The sequence below is a fragment of the Pteronotus mesoamericanus genome, unplaced genomic scaffold (genome assembly GCF_021234165.1).
Source record: "Pteronotus mesoamericanus isolate MK-2021 breed Mesoamerican mustached bat unplaced genomic scaffold, CSHL_Meso_final contig_164, whole genome shotgun sequence".
In the NCBI taxonomy this organism is placed as follows: domain Eukaryota; kingdom Metazoa; phylum Chordata; class Mammalia; order Chiroptera; family Mormoopidae; genus Pteronotus; species Pteronotus mesoamericanus.
In genome coordinates this window covers 16762764-16786313 of record NW_026555065.1, presented here as the reverse complement: position 1 = coordinate 16786313, position 23550 = coordinate 16762764, and the positions used below count along the sequence as shown (strand labels likewise).

The window sequence follows — 23550 nt, the reverse complement described above, 5'->3', positions numbered from 1 at the left end:
GTGGTTTGGTTTGCATTGCCCGGATGATTACTGATGTGGAGCACCATTCTATGTACCTGTTGGCCATTTGTATGTCTTCCTTTGATGTTGGCCATTTGTATGTTGTCTACTCAGTTCCTCTGCTGATTTTTTAATTGACCTTTTTTTTTTTTGCTATTAACTTGTATCAGTTCCTTTTCTATTTTTGATACAACTTCTTATTAGGTATATGATTTGAAAATATTTTCTCCCCTTCTATAGGTTGCCTTTTCATTTTGTTGGTAGTTTCCTTTGCTGTGCAGAGCTTTTTAGTTTGATATGATTTCCCTAATTTTTGCTTTTGTTATTAGTGCTTTTTGTGTCATAATAAAAAGTTTGTTATCAAGACCAACATCAAGGAGCTCTTTCTTATGTTTTCTTCTAGGAGTTTTACAGTTTCAGGTGTTACGTATTAAGTCTTTTATCCATTTTGAGTTAATTTTTATGAGTGGTATAAGATAGAGGTCCAATTTCATTCTTCTTCATGTGATTATCTACTTTTTCCAACACCATTAACTAAAGAGACTACTCTCTCCTCACTGAGTATTCCTGCCTCTCTTGTCAAATATTAGTTGACCATACATGTGAGGGTTTAATTCTGGGCTCTCAATTCATTTCCATTGGTCTATGTGGCTGTTTTTATGCCAGTAAAATGCAGTATACAATATACAACCAGTATGGTGTATATTTTCATATGTTTTCATGTTAGTAATTAGTATTTTTTCATTTCAGTTTGAAGAACTTTTAGCATGTCTTGTAAGGTAGAACTAGTGATGATGAACTCTTTCAGCTTTTGTTTGTCAGGGAAAGTCCTTATCTCTTCATGTCCGAAGAATAACTTTGCTGGATAGTGTGTTCTTGGCTGGTATTTTCTTTCTTTCAGCACTTTGACTATATCACCACACTCTCTCCAAGTCTATAATGTTTCTGCTGAGAAATCTGCTGATAGCCTTCTGAATGTTCCTTTGTAAGTGACATATTTCTTTTTTCTTGCTCCTTTTAAATGATCTGTTTTTGATTTTTGACAGTTTTATTATGATGTGTCTTGAATAAAATCTCTAAGTTGTATTTGTTTGGTGACCTATATAAGTTTCATGAATTTGGATATTCAAATCTCTCCTCCAGATTTGGGAAGTGCTCAGCCTTTATTTCCTTGACTAAACATTCTGTTTTCATCTCCCTCTCTTCTTCTGGAATCTGGTAATTTTCAGGTTGTTTCTTTTGATCCTATCCAATACCTTACGTGGGTTTCTTCACTCTTTTTCATTATTTTTTCAGTGTTCCCCTCTGACTGGATAAATGTAAAATTCATGCTTTGTATTTCACAGATTCTTTCTTTGCTTGATCCATTCTGATGTTGATGCTCTCTATTGCATTTTTCATTTCATTCGTTATATTCTTCAGTTTCAGAATTTATGTTGGGCTTGTTTTTTTTATGATTTCTTTTTGTTAAAATTATTCTTTAAAAAAGATTTTATGTATTTAAATAATATATTTTTTAGAGAGAGGAGAAGCAAGAGAGAGTGGGAGAGAAACATCTATGGAGAACATTGATTGGTTGCCTCTTGCACGCCCCCAACTGGGGACCTGGCCCACAATCCAGGCATGTGCCCTGACTGGGAATCAAACTGGTGATTGACCTTTTGGTTTGTGGGACAATGTCCAACCCACTGAGCTACAGCAGTCAGGGCTTGTTAAACTTATTTTGTTCAAGTATGGTTTTCCTGATTTTATTAAATTTTCTGTGTTGTAGCTCACTGAATTTCGTTGAAACAGATATTTTGAATTCTTTATCAGATAAATTGAGATCTTTAGGTCTTTGGGATTGGTTACTGAATGATTACTGTGATCTAATGGTGGTGTCATGTTTCCTTGATTTTTCATGATCTTTGAAGTTTTGTGTTGCTGCCTTTGCATTTGAAGTAGAAGCCACCTCTTTGCTTACTTTCTTTGGGAGAGAACTACCTTCTGTCAGGCCTGTTAAGGATTCTGAATTTTTCTTAGAACATCTGTGGATACACCTGCCTCACGCTTCTTGCTCCCTCTTGTGGCACAATTCTTAAGCTTTTATGCCCTCTCTTACCCTGCAACACACAGGATGAGTTCTGATAGTCTCTCTTTTGTTTTCCCAAAGATGGTAATAAGTCTTAAGTTTGTGGTCTCTCCCTGGTCCACAAATTTGGGCTGGCACAGGCTTTATGTGTGTGTCACTAGCCATCTGCCAAAGCCCACAGTCGCCATTGCTGTTGGGAGCAGGCACAGGGAGTTGGCCATAGAATGTGAGTGTTTGGGGGTGAGGGTTATGGAGCTCTAGGGGTGCCCATGGGCCAGTTAAGAGAATCTGTGGGTGAGGTGTCCCTAAAAGCTCATGGGCAGGCTTCTTGATGGAGTTTATGACATAGTAGAATCCGCAACTAATTTATTGCCCTCTGGAAGTCCTACCTGCCACCCTCCCAGCCTCCCCATCCTCCCTTGCAGAGTCATTCAGCGCTGTGGGTGGGGCAAGAGAAAAATGAGCCTCTTTAGTAGCAACCACACTGTCAGGGAAGCCAGGTTTTCACTCACAAGGTCTCACTTTCCCCCACATGAGAAATCATGGGCCAAGATGATCTCTCTTGTCCCTAAGCTTTGTCACCTTGTGGGAGGAGTGTGGTCAAACTGTTCCTTTTACAATTTTTAATATTTCCATATATATATATATATATATTTGCTCCAATGTTGTGCTGGAACTCTTCCACTGGGACTTCCTGGACTTCCACAACGGCTCTGTGGTCCATAGATGGTTATTTATGACAGTGTTTCCCCAGGGTTCCCAGACTGTGGCCAGGAAGCGCTAGTGCCTGTTCACAGGCCATTGTGAGGTCCATGTCAGGGACCAGGGTCTGTATGCCTACTTCTGGGTGCCTAGGTGGATGAGACACCTCTTGGGTTCCTTGCTGAATGGTACTAGATCCCACAGTTTCCACAAAGGCACTTTTGTCCATGAAGGATGTCACATTGTTATTGTTGAGAGGGGGTCATGAACAAGGGATGTCTCATTCATCTCTGATACTGGTGTCACTGCTGTTTCTGTGTGAAAAACTTTGGGGATCATTCACAATTTTTCTTTGTCCCTAATATTTAACAATGTTGAGAATGAGCAAAAAATAACTTACATACTTGTTTTCTTCTAAAAGATAAGACTGAACCAACTAAAATAGCTTTCTCATCAAAGCTTACTTTAAGACCCTTGCTTCACTGGGTGCATCGATTCAAAATTATATCATTAAACTCTGCCCAATCCTAACCAATTCCCTGCCTTATGTGGCCTGCCTCAACATCATCCAATTCAGGCCCTAAAACCCTATAAATATCATCCTTGAATTACCCATTTTGAGACACTAGTAAAACTGTGTTTGTTTTTCTCTCTTACTACAATAAATCTACTAAACTTAGCTTTATTTGCTCAACAGGTTATTCTGGTGGTCTTTTAGGATTGCGGACAACCAAAAATGGGAAAAATGGTGTCTGTGCATTATTTTTCTTAGTGTAGCCTCAGGAAAACCCAGAAAAGTTGACAAAAAGAGAATGTTGTCATTTCAGGGAAAATCAAGCTATTTATCAATTTATCCATTGATGGTGTGGAAAGTCAAGTTCCTCCAACAGAATCATAAATCTCAGGATTCAAAGGGACTTGAAATTCCCCTTGTCCAACCCATTTGCCGAAGAGGCCTCTTCAGTGCCTCTTCTGAGGGTTTTAGGGCTCCCCCCTACTTCCTCGTCTCCCCTCTTCAATTTTCTTCCTTTCCACAGCCTTAGTCTACCATGTCCCTGTTTTTCTTCTTTGTAGACAACTAGAGGACATATCAGTCCTCCACCATGTTTTGGTGAAGGGAGTCTGTGTTGCCACAGGGTTTTTAGGGCTGGGTGTTTTCAGCAAAAAGTATTTTTAAAAGACCTCCCATTCCAGGAAACTAACATCTGGATTCTATTATCTGAAAGGCCTCATTAACAGATAATATTGTGATGTTCACATGCCTATTTTTGAAGCTGAAGGAAAGTAAGGGTTTCATTATTTTGGGTACAATCTCATAAATAATGGAGCAAATTTGTAGCAGTGTAGGCTTTCTATTCACTGCACCCTGAGAATTTTAGAAAGATTGGGAGAAAAAAAATACTATATGTTGTCTTTACTGGAAAAATGACTAGATGGGAGGGTTCTGGATTAGAAGTTTTTTTTGGACACTTGTCTTTTAGCTAATTTATAATTAAAAAAATATATATATATAATGACCAGATCTTTAGTAAATGTTAATTAGCTTACGATGTCACTGGTTTGAAGTAAAAAATACAATTGATAGTAACTTTAATAACAATTCACAAGCTATTATTCACACAATAGTGAGAAAAAGTCTATGAATGCACATGGGACAAAGATGACCAGAAATCTTTTTTAAATAAAAGTGAGAAAAAGTTGCACATGGCTCTGAGGAGTTTCCTGCTGGACTCTGACTGTGTGAAGACACAGTGTTTACACAGATCTGGTGACGTTTTATGAGTCTCGGGGTTTTTTCCTTTTTAACTACTGTGGACTATTTGCTTCCTCCACACCACAGATAATTCCCAACAGAGAAACTTCTTTGTATAGGGTTTATTTTATTTTTTCTGGAATCAACTTTGATATGTCTCACATTATTTTCAATTGTAGAGTTTAATAACCTGTCCATAAAAGCTTTTACATGTTAAAAAGTCTATGTATGTGTGCCTGATGGTGGAAGCATGTGTTTATAAGTAATACAATGCACTCATTATGCATTGAGTTCGGACTTTTTCCTAAACTGCAACTGAATGTGAGTGGTCTAAACTCAAGTTAGAAATACAGATACAGCCTATCGACTTTTCTTTTTAACAGAACCCACACAAACTACACTCAACATTTTGTTCCTGAGTTTTCTCCCTTGTTTTTAAAAAAAGTTGTGTTTTGCATTTGAAAAAGTTATTAGACTTTTAGGCATTTCTTTGTTAGTTTACTCTCAACACAGAGAGGATTGAAATGGTTTATAAAAATAAAGACAATGTGAGAAGGAAAAATTAGGAGCCACAAATAAATTTTGCCCAAGATTCTGCAAGTTTAAAGACACACTACACATTCTGCTCTCAGAAATCAAAGCTTTTTCCTGTTTTACTCATAACTCTAATACTAAGTGATCAAATATTCAAGTTCAAAAAAATTCAAATATCATTCACCAAAATATTCATTTTCTACTAATAGTGATTTAATGTACATTAATTAGTAAAGAAGTGTATTATTTCCTTATAAATGTACATTAAAAACCCTCTTAGAATCATGAACACCCCTGCAGTTTACAATTAATTCGCCCCTCCCTTCCTCCCTCCCTCACACTCGTCTCCGGTCTTCTCGGTGTTTCCAAACGGACGGACGCTAAAACACTGACAGCAGAGCAATCCTCCCTCTGGTGGCTTTGGCAAGTCACTCTGAATCAAAGAAATATTACCTATCATGTTAAATTTATTTTCAAATGTCTCTGTTCCACGAGACTCTAATTTAAAACTGCATACAGAAAAGGATTTTGAAATAGAATTGGATGGCCATTCAATCTCAAATGTCTGAAAGAAAAGCTGCTACAGTGATTCAATGCTGGACCAACTGTATGTAGAATTCACTATTTGACTGTTACCACGCTTGCCCCAATCCGTAATTAAAATTCTCCTTAAGAGCCTGGACTAAGTCTTTATCTTCCTCTGGAGCTACCCCATCCCCTGGGCAAACAGTCAGTACCCGGGAGCTCCAGGGCTTCTGCCCTGAAACCAGGCTGCCCAGGAGGGACTCCAAGGGTTGCCACTGACTACAGTGCCCTCAGGCAAGTTGCCTGACTTTCCTGTGCCTCAATTTCCTTCTTTTTAAAGTTGATGACAATGATAATATCTGTCTCAGAAGTTCATACACGTAAATGAGTTAAGTATAATGTACTTAGAAGAGTGCTTGGTACACAATAACTATTACGTTTTTAAAAATATAATTTTAATAATGATGACTTTATAGATTAACTTAGTACCAGTGACTGCCAAATTTCTATCTTTTCCCTCAAGTTTTCTTTTTTTTAACTTTTAAAGATAATGTTAATTCTTTTTGAAAAATAAAATTTGGTCTTTATATATAAGCATGCGATGGCCATGCATTAGGCATTAATTTAACAACTACTGTATGCTAGACACTTTTTTCAGGTGTCAGGGACATAGAGGCAATTGTGTGCAGCAAGCTACTTACCCTCTTTGCGCTTTGGGTTCCTCATCTGTGAAGTGGCTGGGACGGGTGCCTGCTCTGCCTGCTGTCACAGGACCCTTGTCATTCCCGTGATAACACAATGGAGGAATTCAATATGTGCTTGAAAAAATTGCCAAGTGCTGGTGAATGTGAGGTATCGTTACCATTTTGTTCATCATTAGATATAGGAACATTTTTTCTCACCAGAGGGTATGATCTTTTACAAGCTCAGTAAGCATCATGGAAAGCCTGTTACTTTCCAATGGATGATTTCTTTCAAAATTTTATGGAATGAGACAAAATCGTAATAAGTTTCATGCCTTAGGTCTCCATCTCCTCCTTTCCACACCCCTACACACATGCACACCCTTCCCACATTCTCAGTGTACTGGTGGTATGAATCCTTACCTACCCATCGGACAAATCCATGCCCATCAGAAATGTAAACAAAATCAAAGATTGACATTTTTATAATCACAACAAAAATCAGTTAAAAATAAAATTAATCTATTATGAAAAGTTTTAGACACCTTTCAAACTTTACTTCTAGAGATTTAAAAATTTTGTTTTAGACATAATTCGAGGTTGATGATAATACTTGCATCATAACTTAAGTTACAAGTCTTAAAACAGACTGATTTAGCTCTATTGTTTGCTTTTCCTCTGTGTTCCCAAGCCGTTGACATCAATTCCACATGCCTGTGGCCAGGGAGGCTCTAGGGATCCTATTGGCTGAAATGTGGGAGAAGCAGCGCCCTGGGGAGAGCGCTGAGAACCTGCTAGAGCAGCGGCCCCCACACTTCCTTCATCACATATGCCGTGAGGACAAGCTACGGGAGCACATTCCCATATGGGTGTAATTTTAAATTTATAAATTATGTACTCATCAATCTGTATTAATATAGTATATACATTATAAAAAATAGGCAGTATACAAATAAAAACAGTGAGATGAAATAAATATTTTTTAAAATAAAATTGAACATTTATTAATGGCACACTAAACCTTTAGTCCTCAAATTGTAGAGATTTGTAATGATGTCTAGACAGTTGGTTCACAAATGCCTTGCACATTCAACTGGCGCACTGTCATTTGATAATAATGAAAAGGGCAGCATACACTTGGTGCTAGATTCATTGTTTATAAAATTATGTATATCCATACTACAAATAGGCTTTTTGAATATTTTTATATTTATGGACTCCATCTTGGCGGAACTGAATGGGTCACCACTGATTTCTTTTCAGTGTGGCTGAAAATGAGCTCCTTCAAGGAGTAGGAGAAACATTGTTCTACCAGTTGTTTTTCTTAAAAATTTATTCTTGCATCATAAATATTATCAACAATCCACAGTTATTTTCAGAAATCTTTTAAAGCTATTGCTCTACTAGTGAGTTGTTAATTTAGTTAAAACTAGATGATATAATCTATAAATCTGCTTAACCTGCCAAAGAAAACAGCACTATGTTGTGGTGTTCAGCAAGCAACACAGGAGCAAAGATGTCATCATTAGCCCTCGACACAGGAGAGTGCAGACTGAAATGTCAGCTGAGCAAGCGTGCTTGTTTACTCATTATTAGTAAAGTGCAACTTCTTTTTTTGTTTTCAAAATAGGACTACATGTGAGCAAGAGTCCTGATATATTTTTCCTCTGCCCGGAGCTGCATGTGCTCCACTTTGGAGAGCACAGTACTAGGTCCCTCCAGGGTCCATCTGAGTCCCCAGCATGGCCTGGCCCAGGATGGGCTACGCAGAGGGAACCTAGGAGTGTAAACAGCACTCTGGGCCCCCCACCCCTGCTGCAACCAATGGGCTCCAGTTTCATTTATTTTCTATTTTACGCATTAAGCTTTTTGATAAATTTTCATTGCAACAAACAATTCTACAGTTGAAACATGTTTGAAACCCTCTTTTGGAGAAGCCCTGAAGCCCATTACCCACAGTTCTGATGAATGTTTAAATCTGAACACTGAACAGTAAGTTGCAAAGATAGTCTTTTACTAAAGAGCTAAATATACCAGTTTTTAAACTGCCTATGTTTTACGTTTGTTTTAGTTTTCTTAGATGCAAAATCAGCCTTAGATCTAAAACGGTAAATAATTTAACCAAATGTGCTACAAAAGTTTTTGAATGTAATTAAATGCTAAATAAAAGCAATGGTTAAAAAATGCATTAATTTTTTCTTGAGACATTTAGTAAAAAGTTTTGAATAGTGTAGAAATAGATGATATTAAAACAAAGCTTAAGAAAAGGATATGGTTCTCGTGCTATTTCAGTGAGTTTAACCTTGGTTTGTCGAGGGCCTTTGAAAGTACCAGCTAGCTGATGCATCTGAAGATAATATGAAATCAGTGGACTCTGACCTCCAAAGTTGAAGAGCACACGTTTAAACTCTGGACCAGAGCTACAATAATGGGACTGTGAGGAGAAGAAATAAATAAAATCTGTTATCAATTTTGTGTGTTTTTAAAGACCTGTAAATAAATTGTAATGACATTATACCTATAAATAAAATTACCATCTAGTATATTAAAAGAAAAAACAGTAACTTCTGCAAAGCATCTTCTTAATTAAAAGAATTTACTAACGTATGAATCTATGAGTATGCTCAGCAAAGCTCTCTTAGCCTTTTGCTTTATCAGTGAGCTTGAAGACAGGTCAGTAGAGATTATTCTGTCTGAAGAACAGAAATAAAAAAGAATAAAGAAAATTAACAGAGGCCTAGAAAAAGGGGCAAGTAAAATATGTGAATAAATAGTGACTAAACCTTCCCAAATTTTATGAGAAATATATACAGGAAACTTAGCTTCAAGTAGTATAAATTCACACCTAGACTGTTTCATATCAAAGTGTTGAAACAAAGACAAAAAGAAAAATCTCAAACACAGCAAGGGAAAAACAGCATATATGGAAATCTTACTAGGATTTACAGCTGACTTCTCATTTGAACAAAAGAGTTTAGAGGCAGTTTGATAACATAACCAAAGTGCAGACGGAAAAAAAATGTTGACCGCGATTTCTATGTCAGGAAACAACAATCATAAATTTAATTGCTCCAAGATTCTCTTACAGACTTCTTGTGGGAAACAAAGTCAGTATAGCAACTACTCATATATTTAGCCTTCTCTCAATTTTTGTAATGCCAAATGAGAGATTTATTATTGATTCCATTTTCTGTGGGGATATAAGATTTTACTTGTATTTGCTTCTACTGATGCATAAAATTCATGTGTGTTTCTTTTACTTATGGTCACTTTTAAATTGTATTCATTAATAGCTGCTCCAGAATTATTTTAAAAAGTGGGACTATGATAATCAAAAGCACTTTGATGGTGAAAACTAAATGTCAGTGTCAGATGTGTTTTCCACGATGTAAATACATCTGATGTTTCCTTCATCTTAATCTTCCATGGCAATTTACATCAGGTTACATCTAGCCTGATCTTTAAATTACACGCAAAACCAAGCCAAACTCCATTTAGATTAAAAGGAAATTTTTGTCTGCCTCAAAAGATCATTTTATGACTCCCTTCCAGGCTTTTGTCTTGTGTATTATAAGATAGAATCTATCTTACTGAAGTACTACAGATAAACATTTCTGTTATTTTTTTCCCTACAGTTATCAGTTTTCAACTTAGAAAAACCACAGTTCACAGCTCCTTCTTTGTCTGTGAGGATCCCTGATATTTTAAGGATAGTTTAACCAGGCAAGAGTAGAACTAGGTATTAAATGCAAATTCAGTGTTTTGTGGAGCCTTAGCTATTTTCTTAGATACTTTAGAGCAGAAGATCCCATGTTGCCTGAAGCACTCTTGCTAGAAATATTCAAAATAGCCACAGCAACTAACCAGAAGCCCTGCTGTTTCCATTTGCCCCACAAAAGACAGAAAATTGTCAGAAAACTTTGATTCCATTAGCAGGACTTTTATAATCAAAATACAACTTGGTAGTAATTTTGAAGAACCAAGCAATCCTATAAACTTTGAAAGGATCACAAGGGGTGAATCAGAGAGTTACAGGCATGGTTTTGGTGCTGAATTTTTCTGTTAATTTATTAAAATATAATTCTTGATAATGACTACAGAACAAAACTTTGATTTTTGATTTTCTAATGTGTGTCCTTGCAATGCCCTTATGGGTATTGGAAACCCACAGGTACCCATTCAGCATTTGGGCAACCTGGTGGCAGAAAAAGTTCTTTGTGTTGAACTGAAATGTCTCCCCATAGCTTTCACTTATTAGTAAAAATAAAAAATACCTTGGTAAAAAACTTTTTTGAGCCCCATAGAAGAATCTAATCCTGCTTTGCTACAGTAGCTCTATACATTTTTGAAAACAGTTGATAAGGTCTCCAGGGCTTTTTCTTTGCCAGTAGAAATGTCTTTAAGTATTTTGACCATTGCTCAAACACTATCGTTTGAGTCCTTCAGCATTCTGGTCATATTCAGTTCCGAATGCTTCTGATTGTCTACACCCTTTTACAATTCAGTTCTCCAAAATGAATACACAGTATAGAAGATAGCCCACAAGTCTATTTAAATGGCCAGGAATTCAGGAGATTTTGTAGTCAACAATATTTTAATGTTAACACATACACGTTACTGTTAAAAATAATCCCCAAATCTTTTCAGATGTCCCTAAGCTTTATTATACTGTTGCTCTGCAGTTGTAATATTGGACCTCTATACTTTTTCCACAATAAGAGTTTATTTTCTAAGATCAGGCCTTTTACTCTAGCCTACCATGAATTTTTCATCATCTGATGTATTAATAATTCTTCCAAGTTTATGACTTCTACATATCTAATAAAAATGGCAACCATATTTTTATCCAAATTGTTGATAAAGTAGTCTGTATAGAACAGGGCCAATAATGCAACAATATGGTATACTACCGACAATGTATCTGCAATTTGCTTTCTTTCTTTAATAGTGTCATCTGAAAAAGTTGTATAGTCAGTTACAAGTCCATCTGTCCATATTTCTTCAACTTCTGTAGGTGAGGTACAAAGGACCATTTTTATTGCTTGCTGAAGATCAGATATACAATTTCTATTACATTTCCTTGTTTTCTAAATCAAGCAATCCGCTCCCCCTTGCCAAAAAAGGTGATACTCTCATTGACCCCAAACTGAAGCCTAGAGATCACCAGTTTCTTTTCTTGGTACTTACAAACCATCCTTGGCAGCATTGTGAAGGTTGGAAAAGAGTCTAACTCCCTGGATAGTTAGATACCAGGAAATATGTGAGTACTGACTATCAGAAAGTGGTTTTTATATAGGCACAATTTAAAATTTAAAATAATGACTGGACTTGACTAGGTAATTCAGACAAAGTTTTAGCAATAAAGACTTCAATAGACTTAAAATCTAATTGTCTAACAAGTTAAGAGATCAGATTCAGAATTTCAAGCCAATAACGTCATCAAATCATTGTCTGAAGGTGGAGAAACATAGCATTAAAGACTTAGCATTTAGGGTAATAGTATCTACATGCAGTCAGTTATCCCAGGACCATGGCTTAAGAGGTAGGGACAGTTCAACCATTACTGAAAATTCCTTTGAAGATTTCCCAGCGACTTTGACTGACGTTTATTGAGATCAAAGTTATGTTTGTATGCCAGTCCACGGACAAGTGGTACCAGACATATGAGAAAAGACAAATGCTATGCCTTTCTTTCTCATTAGAGATGAGGATATTTTTTAGGAAAAAAAATATTTTTTAATATTAAGATTAATCTCCCAATAAATCACTTAGACCATTAAATTTTGTCTGATATATATCAAGCAGGAAATAACCAACATTGCCTACATGAAGCTGTTCAGCCATCTATGTTGCAAATTAAAGAAGTAAAAACTTAAAAAAATAATTACTATACTCCAAACCTTTATTGTTAGTTTTGGTAATCTTGATTCTTCATTGGATGTGGATGTTGTATATGCTGTTGATTTCTTTAAAATTTTCATCATATTGAAGTCTATAGCTGAAACAGAAAATACAATATATTTTTAAAGGTTTTATTTATTTATTTTTAGAGAGGGGAGGGGAAGGAGAAAGAGGGAGAGAAACATCAATAAGTGGTTGCCTCTTGTGTGCCCCCTACTGGGGACCTGGCCCCCAACCCAGGCATGTGCCCTGACTGGGAATGGAACCAGTGACCCTTTGATTTACACTCAATGTACTGAGCCGCACCAGCCAGGGCAGAAAATACCGTATTTTTAAAAATTGTTTTTTTTTCTTGACAAAAAGACATGATGCCTCTTCCTTCTCCTAGCAATTCATTCTAAACATGGAGAGAGGCAAAGATGGATGAGAAGTTTAAGATATTGTTATAGCTTGGCCTAGTCAGAGGAAATGAATATTCCATCTCACTTTCTCATGACTTGCTCTAAGCTGTCACTTATTAAGAGTACACAGGAGAGGACAGAGGCCTAGGTATTTTGCCTCTGAGTTCTGAGCTGTTACCATGACCTTCTAGTTAAATGTAATAGGAGGTGTGTCCCTCTGCATGTTAGGGTCCACATTTTCTGCATACTGAATACACCCATATCTGGTAATTCTTCCTTGCAACTGGCATGGATACACATGAGGGTATCTAAGGAATCTTGTCATGTCTTCTAGGAAAAAAAGAACTGTGTGATTTAATCAGCAGCGTTGATCAGCTTAAAAGCTAGTTATTAAGATATCTTAACACAGAGCAAACAGGGGATCTAGGAGATTTATGCTAGATTCTGGCACTGATTATTATTATCAGTTACCAGGTAGACTAATTAGATCTAGAGGTTGTGCAGTTGACGATAAAACTCTGAGGAGTTGAGGAAAGTCACTTGGATTTATTTTTGACATTAGACACTAAAAGATGTTAAATATTAGTCTGACACACTAGAGGCAAGTGGGGATCTATCTCTGGCAGAGATTAGAGATTTGGTGAGCAAAGAATCTGCATTTTAAAATTTTGACTGGAACCAAGGTTAGATTCAGTTGGAGTTACAATTGACACGAAAAGTAGTAAATCATAGAATTTCTTTTCATTAAAACTCACTCAAGGGCATATGATCCCATATGATGAGGAATCTGGCAATATCTACCAAAAATACGTATTTTCCCTTTGACCCAGAAATTTCTTTTCTGAGAATACATCCTATACAACCTCCTACATAAGTGTGAAAGAACATATGTATGAGTTTATTGATTTGTGGCAATAATTTGAAAATTTAGAGATTATAACTATCCCATGTATTAGCAGTCAAGTTGTGGTTGAATAAACTAAAGCACCCCTATTTGAAGGAATACTATGGAGTTGTAAAAGGCAATGAGGAAAATCCCCATATCTATGTAAAGAGATCTACTGGTCATATCACTAAGTGATAAAAGTAAGGGGCAGAACAGTGTATAGAGTATGTTATTTAATTCATTGTACATAGTAGGCTACTTTAGTATAAAAGAGAAAATAAAAATATCTACTGTATTTACCTTCACTTGTATAAATAAACACTGAAAAGATAAAAATTGAAACTAATAAAAATATTATCTTTAGGAGGAATAATTAAAAACAAAACTTTCTCAATTTTGAGTCATTCTTAAATACAATAGGTAATTAGGTAATATTACTTAATTTTTAGTTTCTATGAATAGACATGCCTCTACTTCATGTCAGCTATACCCACAATAAAAATCTCACTTTCAAATCACTTGATTTGGGCATTTATCTAGGCATTTTTTAGAGGTTACTAGCCCTGACCAGTGTGGCTTAAATAAAGGTGTTGTTGAAGAAAATAGGACCCATTTTAAGTCTTTCCTATAGAATTGAGAACATTAATAAAATCCACCACTAAATGAGTTCTGAAACAAAAATTAGAACATACTATTTTGACTACAGCAAAAACAAATGAACTATATATTAAAAATACAATAGAAAAGATCAATGAAACTAAAGTTGGTTTATTAAAAAATAAATAAAATAGGCAAACCTAAGCTAGATTCACCATGAACAAAGAGGGAGGACTCAAAATCAGAAATAAAAGAGGAGATGTTACAACTGATACAACAGAAATACGAAGGATCATGAGACTTCTATGAAAAATTATTTACCAACAAATTACATAACCTAGGAAAAATGGGTAAATTGCTAGAAACTTACAATCTATAAAGACTGAATCATGAAGAAAAGGAGCCTGAACAGACTAGTAATGAATAAGGAGGGTGAAGTGATAATAGAAAATCTCCTAGCAAAGAAAAGCTCAGAACCAGATGGTCTCATGGCTGAATTCTAACAAACAATTAATGATAAATTAATTGTTTAATTAAATCCTTTAAAAACTCTTACAAAAAAGAGAAGCAGAGGGAACTCTTCCAAACTCCTTTTATGAGGCCAGTGTCACCTTGATATCAAAGCCAGACAAAGACAACACAAGGAAACTGTAAGTCAGTTTGCTCTCAAAGCAGATCAAATTCAACAACCCAGTAAAAAGATTATTCACCATGACCAAGTGTGATTTATCTCAGAGATACAAGGTTGCTTTAACATAGGCAAATCAATCAATGTGATCCACTACAGTAATAAATTGAAAAATAAAAGCCACATGATTTTTCTCAATAGATGCAGAAAAAGCATTTGACAAAGTTCAACATTCATTCATAATAAAAACTCTCAATAAAATAAGTATAGAAGGAAACGTCCTCAACACAATAAAGGTTGTTCATGAAAAACCCATAGCTAACATCATAGCCAGTGAGCAAACACTGAAAACTTTTCCTCTAAAATCCAGTACAATGCAAGGATGTTCACCATTTTCACTTATATCAACATAGTACTGGAAGTACTAGCAAGAACAATCAGATAAGAAAAAGGTATAAAAGGCATCAAAATTAGAAAGAAAGAAGTAAAATTATTTCTTTTTTCAGGTGACAAATTTATATCTAGAAAATCCTGAAGACACCATTAAAAAAAAAAAAAACTATTAGAACTGAATGAATTTAGGAAAGTTGCAGGACAAAAAAAATCAACGTAAAAAAATCAGTTGTTTTAGCCCTGACCAGTGTGGCTCAGTTGCCTGGGCATTGTCCCACAAAGTGAAAAGTTGCTGGTTTGATTCCCATTCAGGGCACATGCCTGGGTTGCTGGTTCAGTACCCATTTGAGGCACAGAGGCAACCAATTGATGTTTCTCTCTCACATTGATATTCCTCTCCCTGTCTTTCTCCCTTCTTTCCACTCTTTTTACAAATAAATAAAATCTTTAAAAAAATCAGTTGTGTGTGTGTGTGTTTTTTACATGACCAACAATCTATTTGAAAGGAAAAATCAATAAAATGATCACATGATAGAGAAGAATAAAATACTTATACTTAGGAATAAATCTAACCATGTAGGTGAAAGATCTGTAGATTGAAAACTGTAAAACATTAATAAAAGAAATTGAAGAAGACACGGATAAATGGAAAGATATTCCATGTTTATGGATTGGAAAATTATTCTTTTTAAAATGTCCATTTTAAAGCAATATACAGATTCAGTGTAATTCTTATCAAAATTAAATGGCATTTTTCACAGAAATAGAAAAAAGTAGAATATAATCCAGCAATCTCTCTTCTGGGTATATACTCAGAGGAAGTGAAATCATTATCTCAAAGAGGTTTCTGCATTACTCACAGCAGCCAGGATATGGAAACAACCTAAATGTGAATGAATAAATGAATGGATATAGAAATTGTGCTATGTGTACACATATACATATGCACAGTGGACAATTATTTAGCCTTAACAGAACACTTAAACAATATCATCCTATTCATCACACTCTTTAAAATGTCCATGAGAGTAAAAAAACAAACAACCCCCCCAAAAAAACACAAACTTCTGCAAAGATTTCCAGCTCTTCTTGGCACTAGAATCAGATGGAGTGCTCTCTCTCTCTCTCTCTCTCTCAACCTCATGAAGTGCTATGGAGTAGTTTATGAAAGTTTTGAGAATATGTTTACCACAAGGATGAGGAGATCACAACCTTTTAAAAAAATAATACCATCAGTATATGCTGAGCACAATGAACAGCAAGGCATAATTCAACCAAAGCATTTTGAAGGATTCCATTAGTATATTGTGTAAGCTGTGGATGCATTGATGAGTTAAGTATGGAAAATAAAAAAGAACCATAATTGAAGAAGAAAATATAGAGACATGTGGTGAAGAATGTTATAAAATAAGAGATTATAGATTAAAAAAGTAATATACTTTATTGTGTAAAAATTTAAAATTTCAGCTAGCCAAAAAATACCACAAAAGAATTGGAAAAACTATTTCTAATACAATAATAACAGAAGAAACAAAAATCTCAGTACTAAACTTGTGTGAAGGATATAAGAGGAAGTCATAAAACAAAACTAACAGATAAGCTTTTGAAAAGTTTTTCAATTTTATCAGTAACCAAAATAATTAAAACACCACTGATACAATCTTTTTAAATTTAAAAATAAAAGAAAAAGTATGATAATGCACAGAGCTGTAGAGGCTCACGGGTTATCTCGCATGAGAATGATGGTCCATAGTATTCGCCACCAGCATACTCTCGCCAAATCCAGGGGACGCTTGGCTTAGAACAGAGGGCAGCAGCCTCTGTTTCTTGGTCTCTTTAACTTCTCAACCTTGTCCTCAGTGTGCTGGAGGGGAGAAGTGTTCCAAGACTTTCCTCCTAAGGAATCATCTTGATTCTTCAAAATTCCTTCTCCCCATTTTTTACAGGCTGGAGGTAGTCTAATGTCCTACAAAGTGGTATAGAACCTCTCCTTAGGATAAACCTACTGATGTCATCAGTCTTTAAGACCTCAGAAGAAACAAAGACAGAGTGTCATTTAACATTCTATTATAATAGAACGTTTTGAGTAGATTTCTGTTATAACCGAAAGAGTTTTGACTAAGACATATGCATCAGCTCATTAGATTTCTTAAGGGCAGTTTACTCTGATTGGTTACTATTAGCAAAATCTGCTATATGTTAAAATTATCATTCATCTTAACTGTATTTATTCATTTCACTAATGTCCACTGAGTTTCAATTACATGTTTGATGCCTGGGATACAAAGATGGAGAAGACAGGGCTCATGCTCTGTGTAGGGGAGGAGTAGAAAAATCTAAGGCATATTCTCATATAATTACAATACAATACAATAGTGCTACAGCTGAAGAAACGTGGGAAGTGCCACAAGAACACTGGGGTCCTTGCAATTGTAGATTAATTGGGAATTGCCAAGAATTGAAAAAAATTTTTTGTTTCTCACCTACTGAATTACTTAATCATATTTTCCAGGTCGGCCTTGTGTTTATTCTATCATTCAAGGTATAAGGAAACTATGGTATAAAGATGACTTTTATTTATTTATTTTAAAATTTTTATTAAATTTATCGGGGTGACATTGGCTAATAAAATTATATAGCTTTCAAGTGTGCAATTCTGTAATATGCCCTGTCACCATTTAACCCCTTTTACCCTTTTCTACCTGCCCCTACCCTTTTTCCCTCTGGTAATCACCATACTGTTGTCTGTGTCTATGAGTTTTTCTCTTTTTAACTTAATACCTTTGCCCTTTTCACTCAGCCCCCCCGTAAAGGTCTCCCTTCTGACAGCTTATATTTTTATTCTATTAATTAATTTATTTTTGTCCTCACCTGAGGACATTTCTTTATTAGAGAGGGGAAGAGGAGGAAAGAAAGAGAGGGAGAGGGAGGTGGGGAGAGAGAGAGATAAGAGAGAAGCATCGATGGCCCCCCTTCTCATACACACCCTGATGGGAGATCAAACCCACAACTTGGGCATATGCCTTGATGGGGAATCGAACTGATGATGTTTCAATCTACCAGATGATGATCCAAACAACTGAGCCACACGGGCCAGGGAAACTCACTGACAGCTTTTAAATGTTCTGCTATGGCTAATAGTTTAGATTTGAGATCCAAGATTTAAAAAAAAAAGACAGTAATGCATATTAAGTGTTAATATTGAAAAAAATCTTTTTTATTGTGCTGTTGTGTTTTTTATATCCTCTACAATTACTTTAATAAGATATTTTTATTGGGCCAATATTTGATATGTAGTATTCTGTAAATATTGTTCTATTTTTTGAACTGTGGCTCCTGTTTTTCTTTGAAAAATATCACAGCTATACTCACGGTAGAAATTTCAACAGTAGCAGAGGATACTGAGACTTTAATCTTCCTCTAAAAATTGCTCTAAAAGTATTCAAGCCCTCCCTGCAGGTGCCTCCAAAGACAAGTCCACTCAGAGTTTGGGAGGGTTCTCATTCAGGCCAGGTCTTCTCCTGTTCCATCCACTAGAAAAGTGGATTTAACTCCAACTAGATCAGTAGTTTAAAGCACACACATGTGAACTTAATCTGCTTACTGAATCAGAGTAGAGTTATTAGTTAAGCATGTAGGCCTTGGGGTCAGATGGACATCAATTTAAATACCAGCTCTGTAATTTGTAAACCCAGTGACCTTGGGAAAATTAATTTCTTTAGGTTTCAGTTCTTCAAATATAGTTTGGAGATGATAATAATTACCTTACGTATTTGTTAGCTGGATAAAAATAAAATCATATATGAAAATCATAGTGCCTGGCACATCATAAAGGTTATGTTTGCCAATATTGTTATTAATATTATTTATTAAGGAGTATACATTTAAACTCACCATTATACCATACTTAAAAAGCTTATTGAGAAAAAATATTGAAAATATTGAGAGTGACTAGATTAACAGCTGAAGGAGACAGCCACGGACAGTAGATTCCTGGAAGTCTCGAACAGACAGCCTAAGGTCAGACAGGGGCAACATCTGACATCATCAGAAGCAGATCTAGAAAGAAAAAACAGCAGTCTTCTACCATAGAAGTTCATACCACAAAGTCTGGAAATCAAGACAGCTCAATTTAAAAAGAGAAGAGTCTCACAAATAATGGGAAGACAAGAAATCACCCCCCCCCCCCGCCCACCAAGGGAAAGGAGGAATCCCCAGAAAGAGAACTAAATGAAATAGAAGCAAGTAAACTATCAGATATTGAGTTCCAAACAACAGTTCTAAGGAAGCTCAATGAACTCAGTGAGCTCAGAGAGAATTACAAAAATCTACAGGGTAACTACAGAGAACTTACTGTAAACTATCTCAGCATGAAAAAGGACATAGAAACTATCAATAAGGGACAAGAGGAAATGAAGAATACAATTTCTGAATTGAGGAACACAGTAGAAGGATTCAAAAGCAAGCTAGATGAAGCCGAGGATTGGATCAGCAAGCTGGAGGATAAGGTAGGAAAAAGCTCCTAGAAAGAGCAAGAAAATGAAAAAAGACTCAAAAAGAATGAAGAGGCATTGAGGGAAATGCAGGACAACCTGAAATGTAGTAATATCCATATAATAGGGATACCAGAAGGAGAAGAGGATGAGGAAGGGATAGAGAACCTGTATGAAAAAGTCATGATGGAAAACTTCTCTAATTGGAGGAGAGAAAAAGTCACCTAAGTCCAGGAAGCACAGAGGGTCCCGTACCAGAGGAACCCAATGAGGCCCACTCCAAGACACATCATAACTAAAATGGCAAATATCAAAGACAAACAGAGAATCCTAAAGCAAGCAAGGGAAAAAGAGGTACTAACATATAAGGGAGCCCCGATACAGCTGGCAGCTAACTTCTCAATAGAAACACTGCAAGCCAGAAGGGAATGGCAAGAAACATTCCCAGTCACGGAAAGCAAAGGCCTGCAACCAAGACTGCTCTACCCAGCAAAGCTCTCAATTAAAATGGAAGGCAAAATAAGGAGTTTCCCAGACAAAAGAAGGCTAGAAGAATACACCTCCGCCAAATCAGCACTGCAAAATATTGTAAAGGGACCGCTTTAAGAAGATGAAGGAAAAGAGTCTATGGATACCCAGTTCCTTTCACAGTCGCCAATACTTGATATTGCCAATATTTTTAATGCATATTAATCTGATTGTGACAATGATGTGTTATTTTAACTGTTACTTCATTATTTGTTGAAACTGAACCTGTTCTTATATATTTCTTGACTATTTCTATTATTTTTAAGAAGCTTTAAATGGCTTTTTGGTATTCTTTATCCATTTTCTGACTTAATGTAGAATTTTTGTCTTAAAAAAAAACAACCCAAACTGTTAACCTTTTTTTGATGTGTTGTAAATACTTTCCTATTCTATTACAGGTCCTTTAACTTTTTTAATATGTATATTACTATATAGTCTTAAATGTTTAATATAGTCATATTGTCAATATTTTACTTTATAGCTTCTGGGTTAGAATATGTTACTTCAGGATAAGAAAAATATTATTTTGAATTATCTCCAAAAACTCCTTAGATTTCACTCATTGATTTTTAACTCACCTGAATATTTTTTGTATAATGTGTGAAATAGGGCTCTATATTTGTTTTATTTCAAGTAATAGTGATCCATGCACCTTATTTGTTGATGCACCTTTACCTATAGATTTGAAATATCAACTCAATCATATATTACATTGTTAGATATATATGTTTTTTTCTAGAATGCTCATTATATTTCATTGATCTACTTGATTATATCTGTGCTGGTGTCATGTTGTTTTAATTGCTGAGACTTTACAATGGGTTTACATTTTGTAATATTTTCTAATGGATCTTGATATTTAAAAAATAAATAAATAATATTAACCTGCATTTGAAAAAAAGAAAGAAGGAACTCCTACCTCTTGTGACATCATGGATGGAACTGGAGAATATTATGCTAAGTGAAATAAGCCAGTTGATGAAAGACAAATACCATATGATCTCACCTATAAGTGGAATCTATTCAACAAAATAAACTAACAACCACAATAAACCACAGGCACGGAAACATGGAGCAGATTGAAAATGACCAGAGGGGAGGGGGAAGGAGGACAATGGTGGAGAGAAGGAGAAAGGACTAAACAAAGAACATGTATGAATGACCCATGGACATGGATAAAGAGTGGGAATTGACTGTTGGAGACGGGGTCAGGGGTGGGATGGGTGGAGGAGGACAAAGGCGGCGGGGAAAGAAAATATTGAGGACCAATTAAGTGTTATCTATTCCTTTAGAAAAATCTGGGACACACTCTTTTTTTAATCATTTAAAAAGTTTTAAATTATAGTTGACATACAATATTATATTAGTTTCAGGTGTACACCCCAATGATTAGACATTATATAACTTACTAAGTGATCATCCCAATGAATCTTATACCCATCTGACACCACACATAGTTGTTAGAATATTATTGACTATATTCCCTATACTGTACTTTACATTCCCATGACTATTCTGTAATTTTCCATTCATACTTATAAATTCCTTTACCTTTTTCACCCATCTCCCCAACCCTCCTCTCATCTGGTGAGACATATTCTTTAATTAAGGTAGACTAGCCAAGAGCCATGTGTTAGCACTGAATTTTCCTGGCCTCTTGCAGACCCATTTTTACCACATTGTGCTTTTACCTTTATACCTTTGGTCAATACAGTGCAATGTTATAGACTCAACTCTGGTTGTCTTTACTATGTCCACACAGTCATTACACTATATGGAACTTTCCTAGGGAGAGTGTGGTAATCAATTAGGCTGTTTAGAAATATTCACCTCTCCACCTTTCTATGGCATGTGGTAGGACTGAAAACCTCTATCTTTTCTGAAGATAAGTATGGCCATGTAGCTTGCTCTGGGCAATAAAATAAGAAAATTTAAGTTGAAATAATTTTATTTTTGAGATGAAGATTTAAGAGCCAATGTTAAGTGCATTGGATTCTCTTCCTTCCGCTGTAGTGATTACTGTGAACGAGGTGGAATCTTCTTTGTATGGCTGTCTGAGCCACTGAACTAATGGAGATTCTAGCCTATATGCAGTGGATATACACGGTGTGAGTGAAAAATAAAACTTTATCAGCATAAGCCACTGAGATTTTACCCAAACTGTTACTACAGGATATATAGCTTATCCTGAATGATATAGGGATTCACAGGAAAAATAATCCCTAGTCTTAGTACAAGGAATAGAGTACTTTGAGTGCACAAATGGTTTGTTTTTATTTTAGGAATACTTCTCAGTTATGTAAGCACATTGTCATTTCCTTTCCTTGGTGGATAGAACGCTTAGAACCAAACATATTTGTGGGTCAAATATAACAAAAGTAAAACATTCTCCATGAGATTTTACATTGTAAAATCATTTCAGACTTTTCTTTTTCTATCTTATTTTTGTCTAGCCCTCTTTTCCTTACCTGCTTACTTGATATAATGTGTTATGCTGTTGTGATGAACATATTTATGCAAAGCTACCAAAATTCTTACAGAAAAAGATTGGTGTATACATAATTAAATATATAGAAATATATTGTCTGTTATTTTAAAGAAAGGATTAAGCATGTGATATGCAATATGAATTGACCTGTGTGCTTTACCTAGTCTTTTATTTATCCCTTTCTTGAAATGGCCTAATGGCTAAGATACCACAACTGTTCTCCTGGTGTGTCCACCGCAAAGCACTGCCCTTTGGAAGAGCACAGTATTAGGATCCAGGAATCTAAATATAGCTTAATTTTGCCACAAACTATATATGTAATCTCTAGCAACCCACTTTCCACATGAGCCTCAATTTCCTCATTTGAAAAAGTGAGATTTAAAATTTTTTTTAAACTTATGTTCAAATTATACCCTTATTTTAAATTACATGAATTAAGGCATGAGGAATAGATTAAATTAATCCTCTAACAAGTGGCAAATAACCCAGAAGTATGATTCTTGTGCCTAACACTTTTATTTTCCATTTATTCATTTATTAACACATTCCTTTAAGAAATATTTCTTGTAGTCTACGTGAAAAACACCTCAAGTTTCAAAAGCAGTAAAGGATAGAGTTCCTGGCTTCAGTGGTCAATTATAATCAAATAGGTTGATAAACTATATACAGGTAATACTTGTGAATAATTCAATGTCTATTGCAATGCTAATATGAGATACAGAGGCAAATACCTTGTATCAGAAATAAAACTTTCAGGATGAGACAGAGACTGTTCGTGGGGATGACACTGTCAGAGAAGGCTCATTTAAAAACTCATCAGATTTGTGGTATGTCAGACATGGAAAAATAATTAGGCCAGTGGAGTGTACACAGGGGTGAGATTGGGTAACGAGGCATGTGGGCAGGATCTTGAAAGGACCACCCTGGATGCAGCAAAAGGTTTCCTTAGGAAATGTCCTATGAATAT

General features: G+C 35.5%; 1 protein-coding gene across 1 annotated transcript in view; it reads right to left on the bottom strand.

Annotated features, from left to right (window-relative positions):
- Nucleotides 1-23550, bottom strand: part of FAM227B (family with sequence similarity 227 member B) — a 214313-nt gene that overhangs the window by 19489 nt on the left and 171274 nt on the right. The window contains exons 10-11 of the mRNA XM_054565682.1: nt 12169-12266; nt 8540-8702 (exon numbers count right to left, since the gene is read on the bottom strand). Of these exons, the coding sequence (XP_054421657.1) occupies nt 8540-8702; nt 12169-12266 (261 nt within the window). The remainder of the gene's footprint in view (nt 1-8539; nt 8703-12168; nt 12267-23550) is intronic.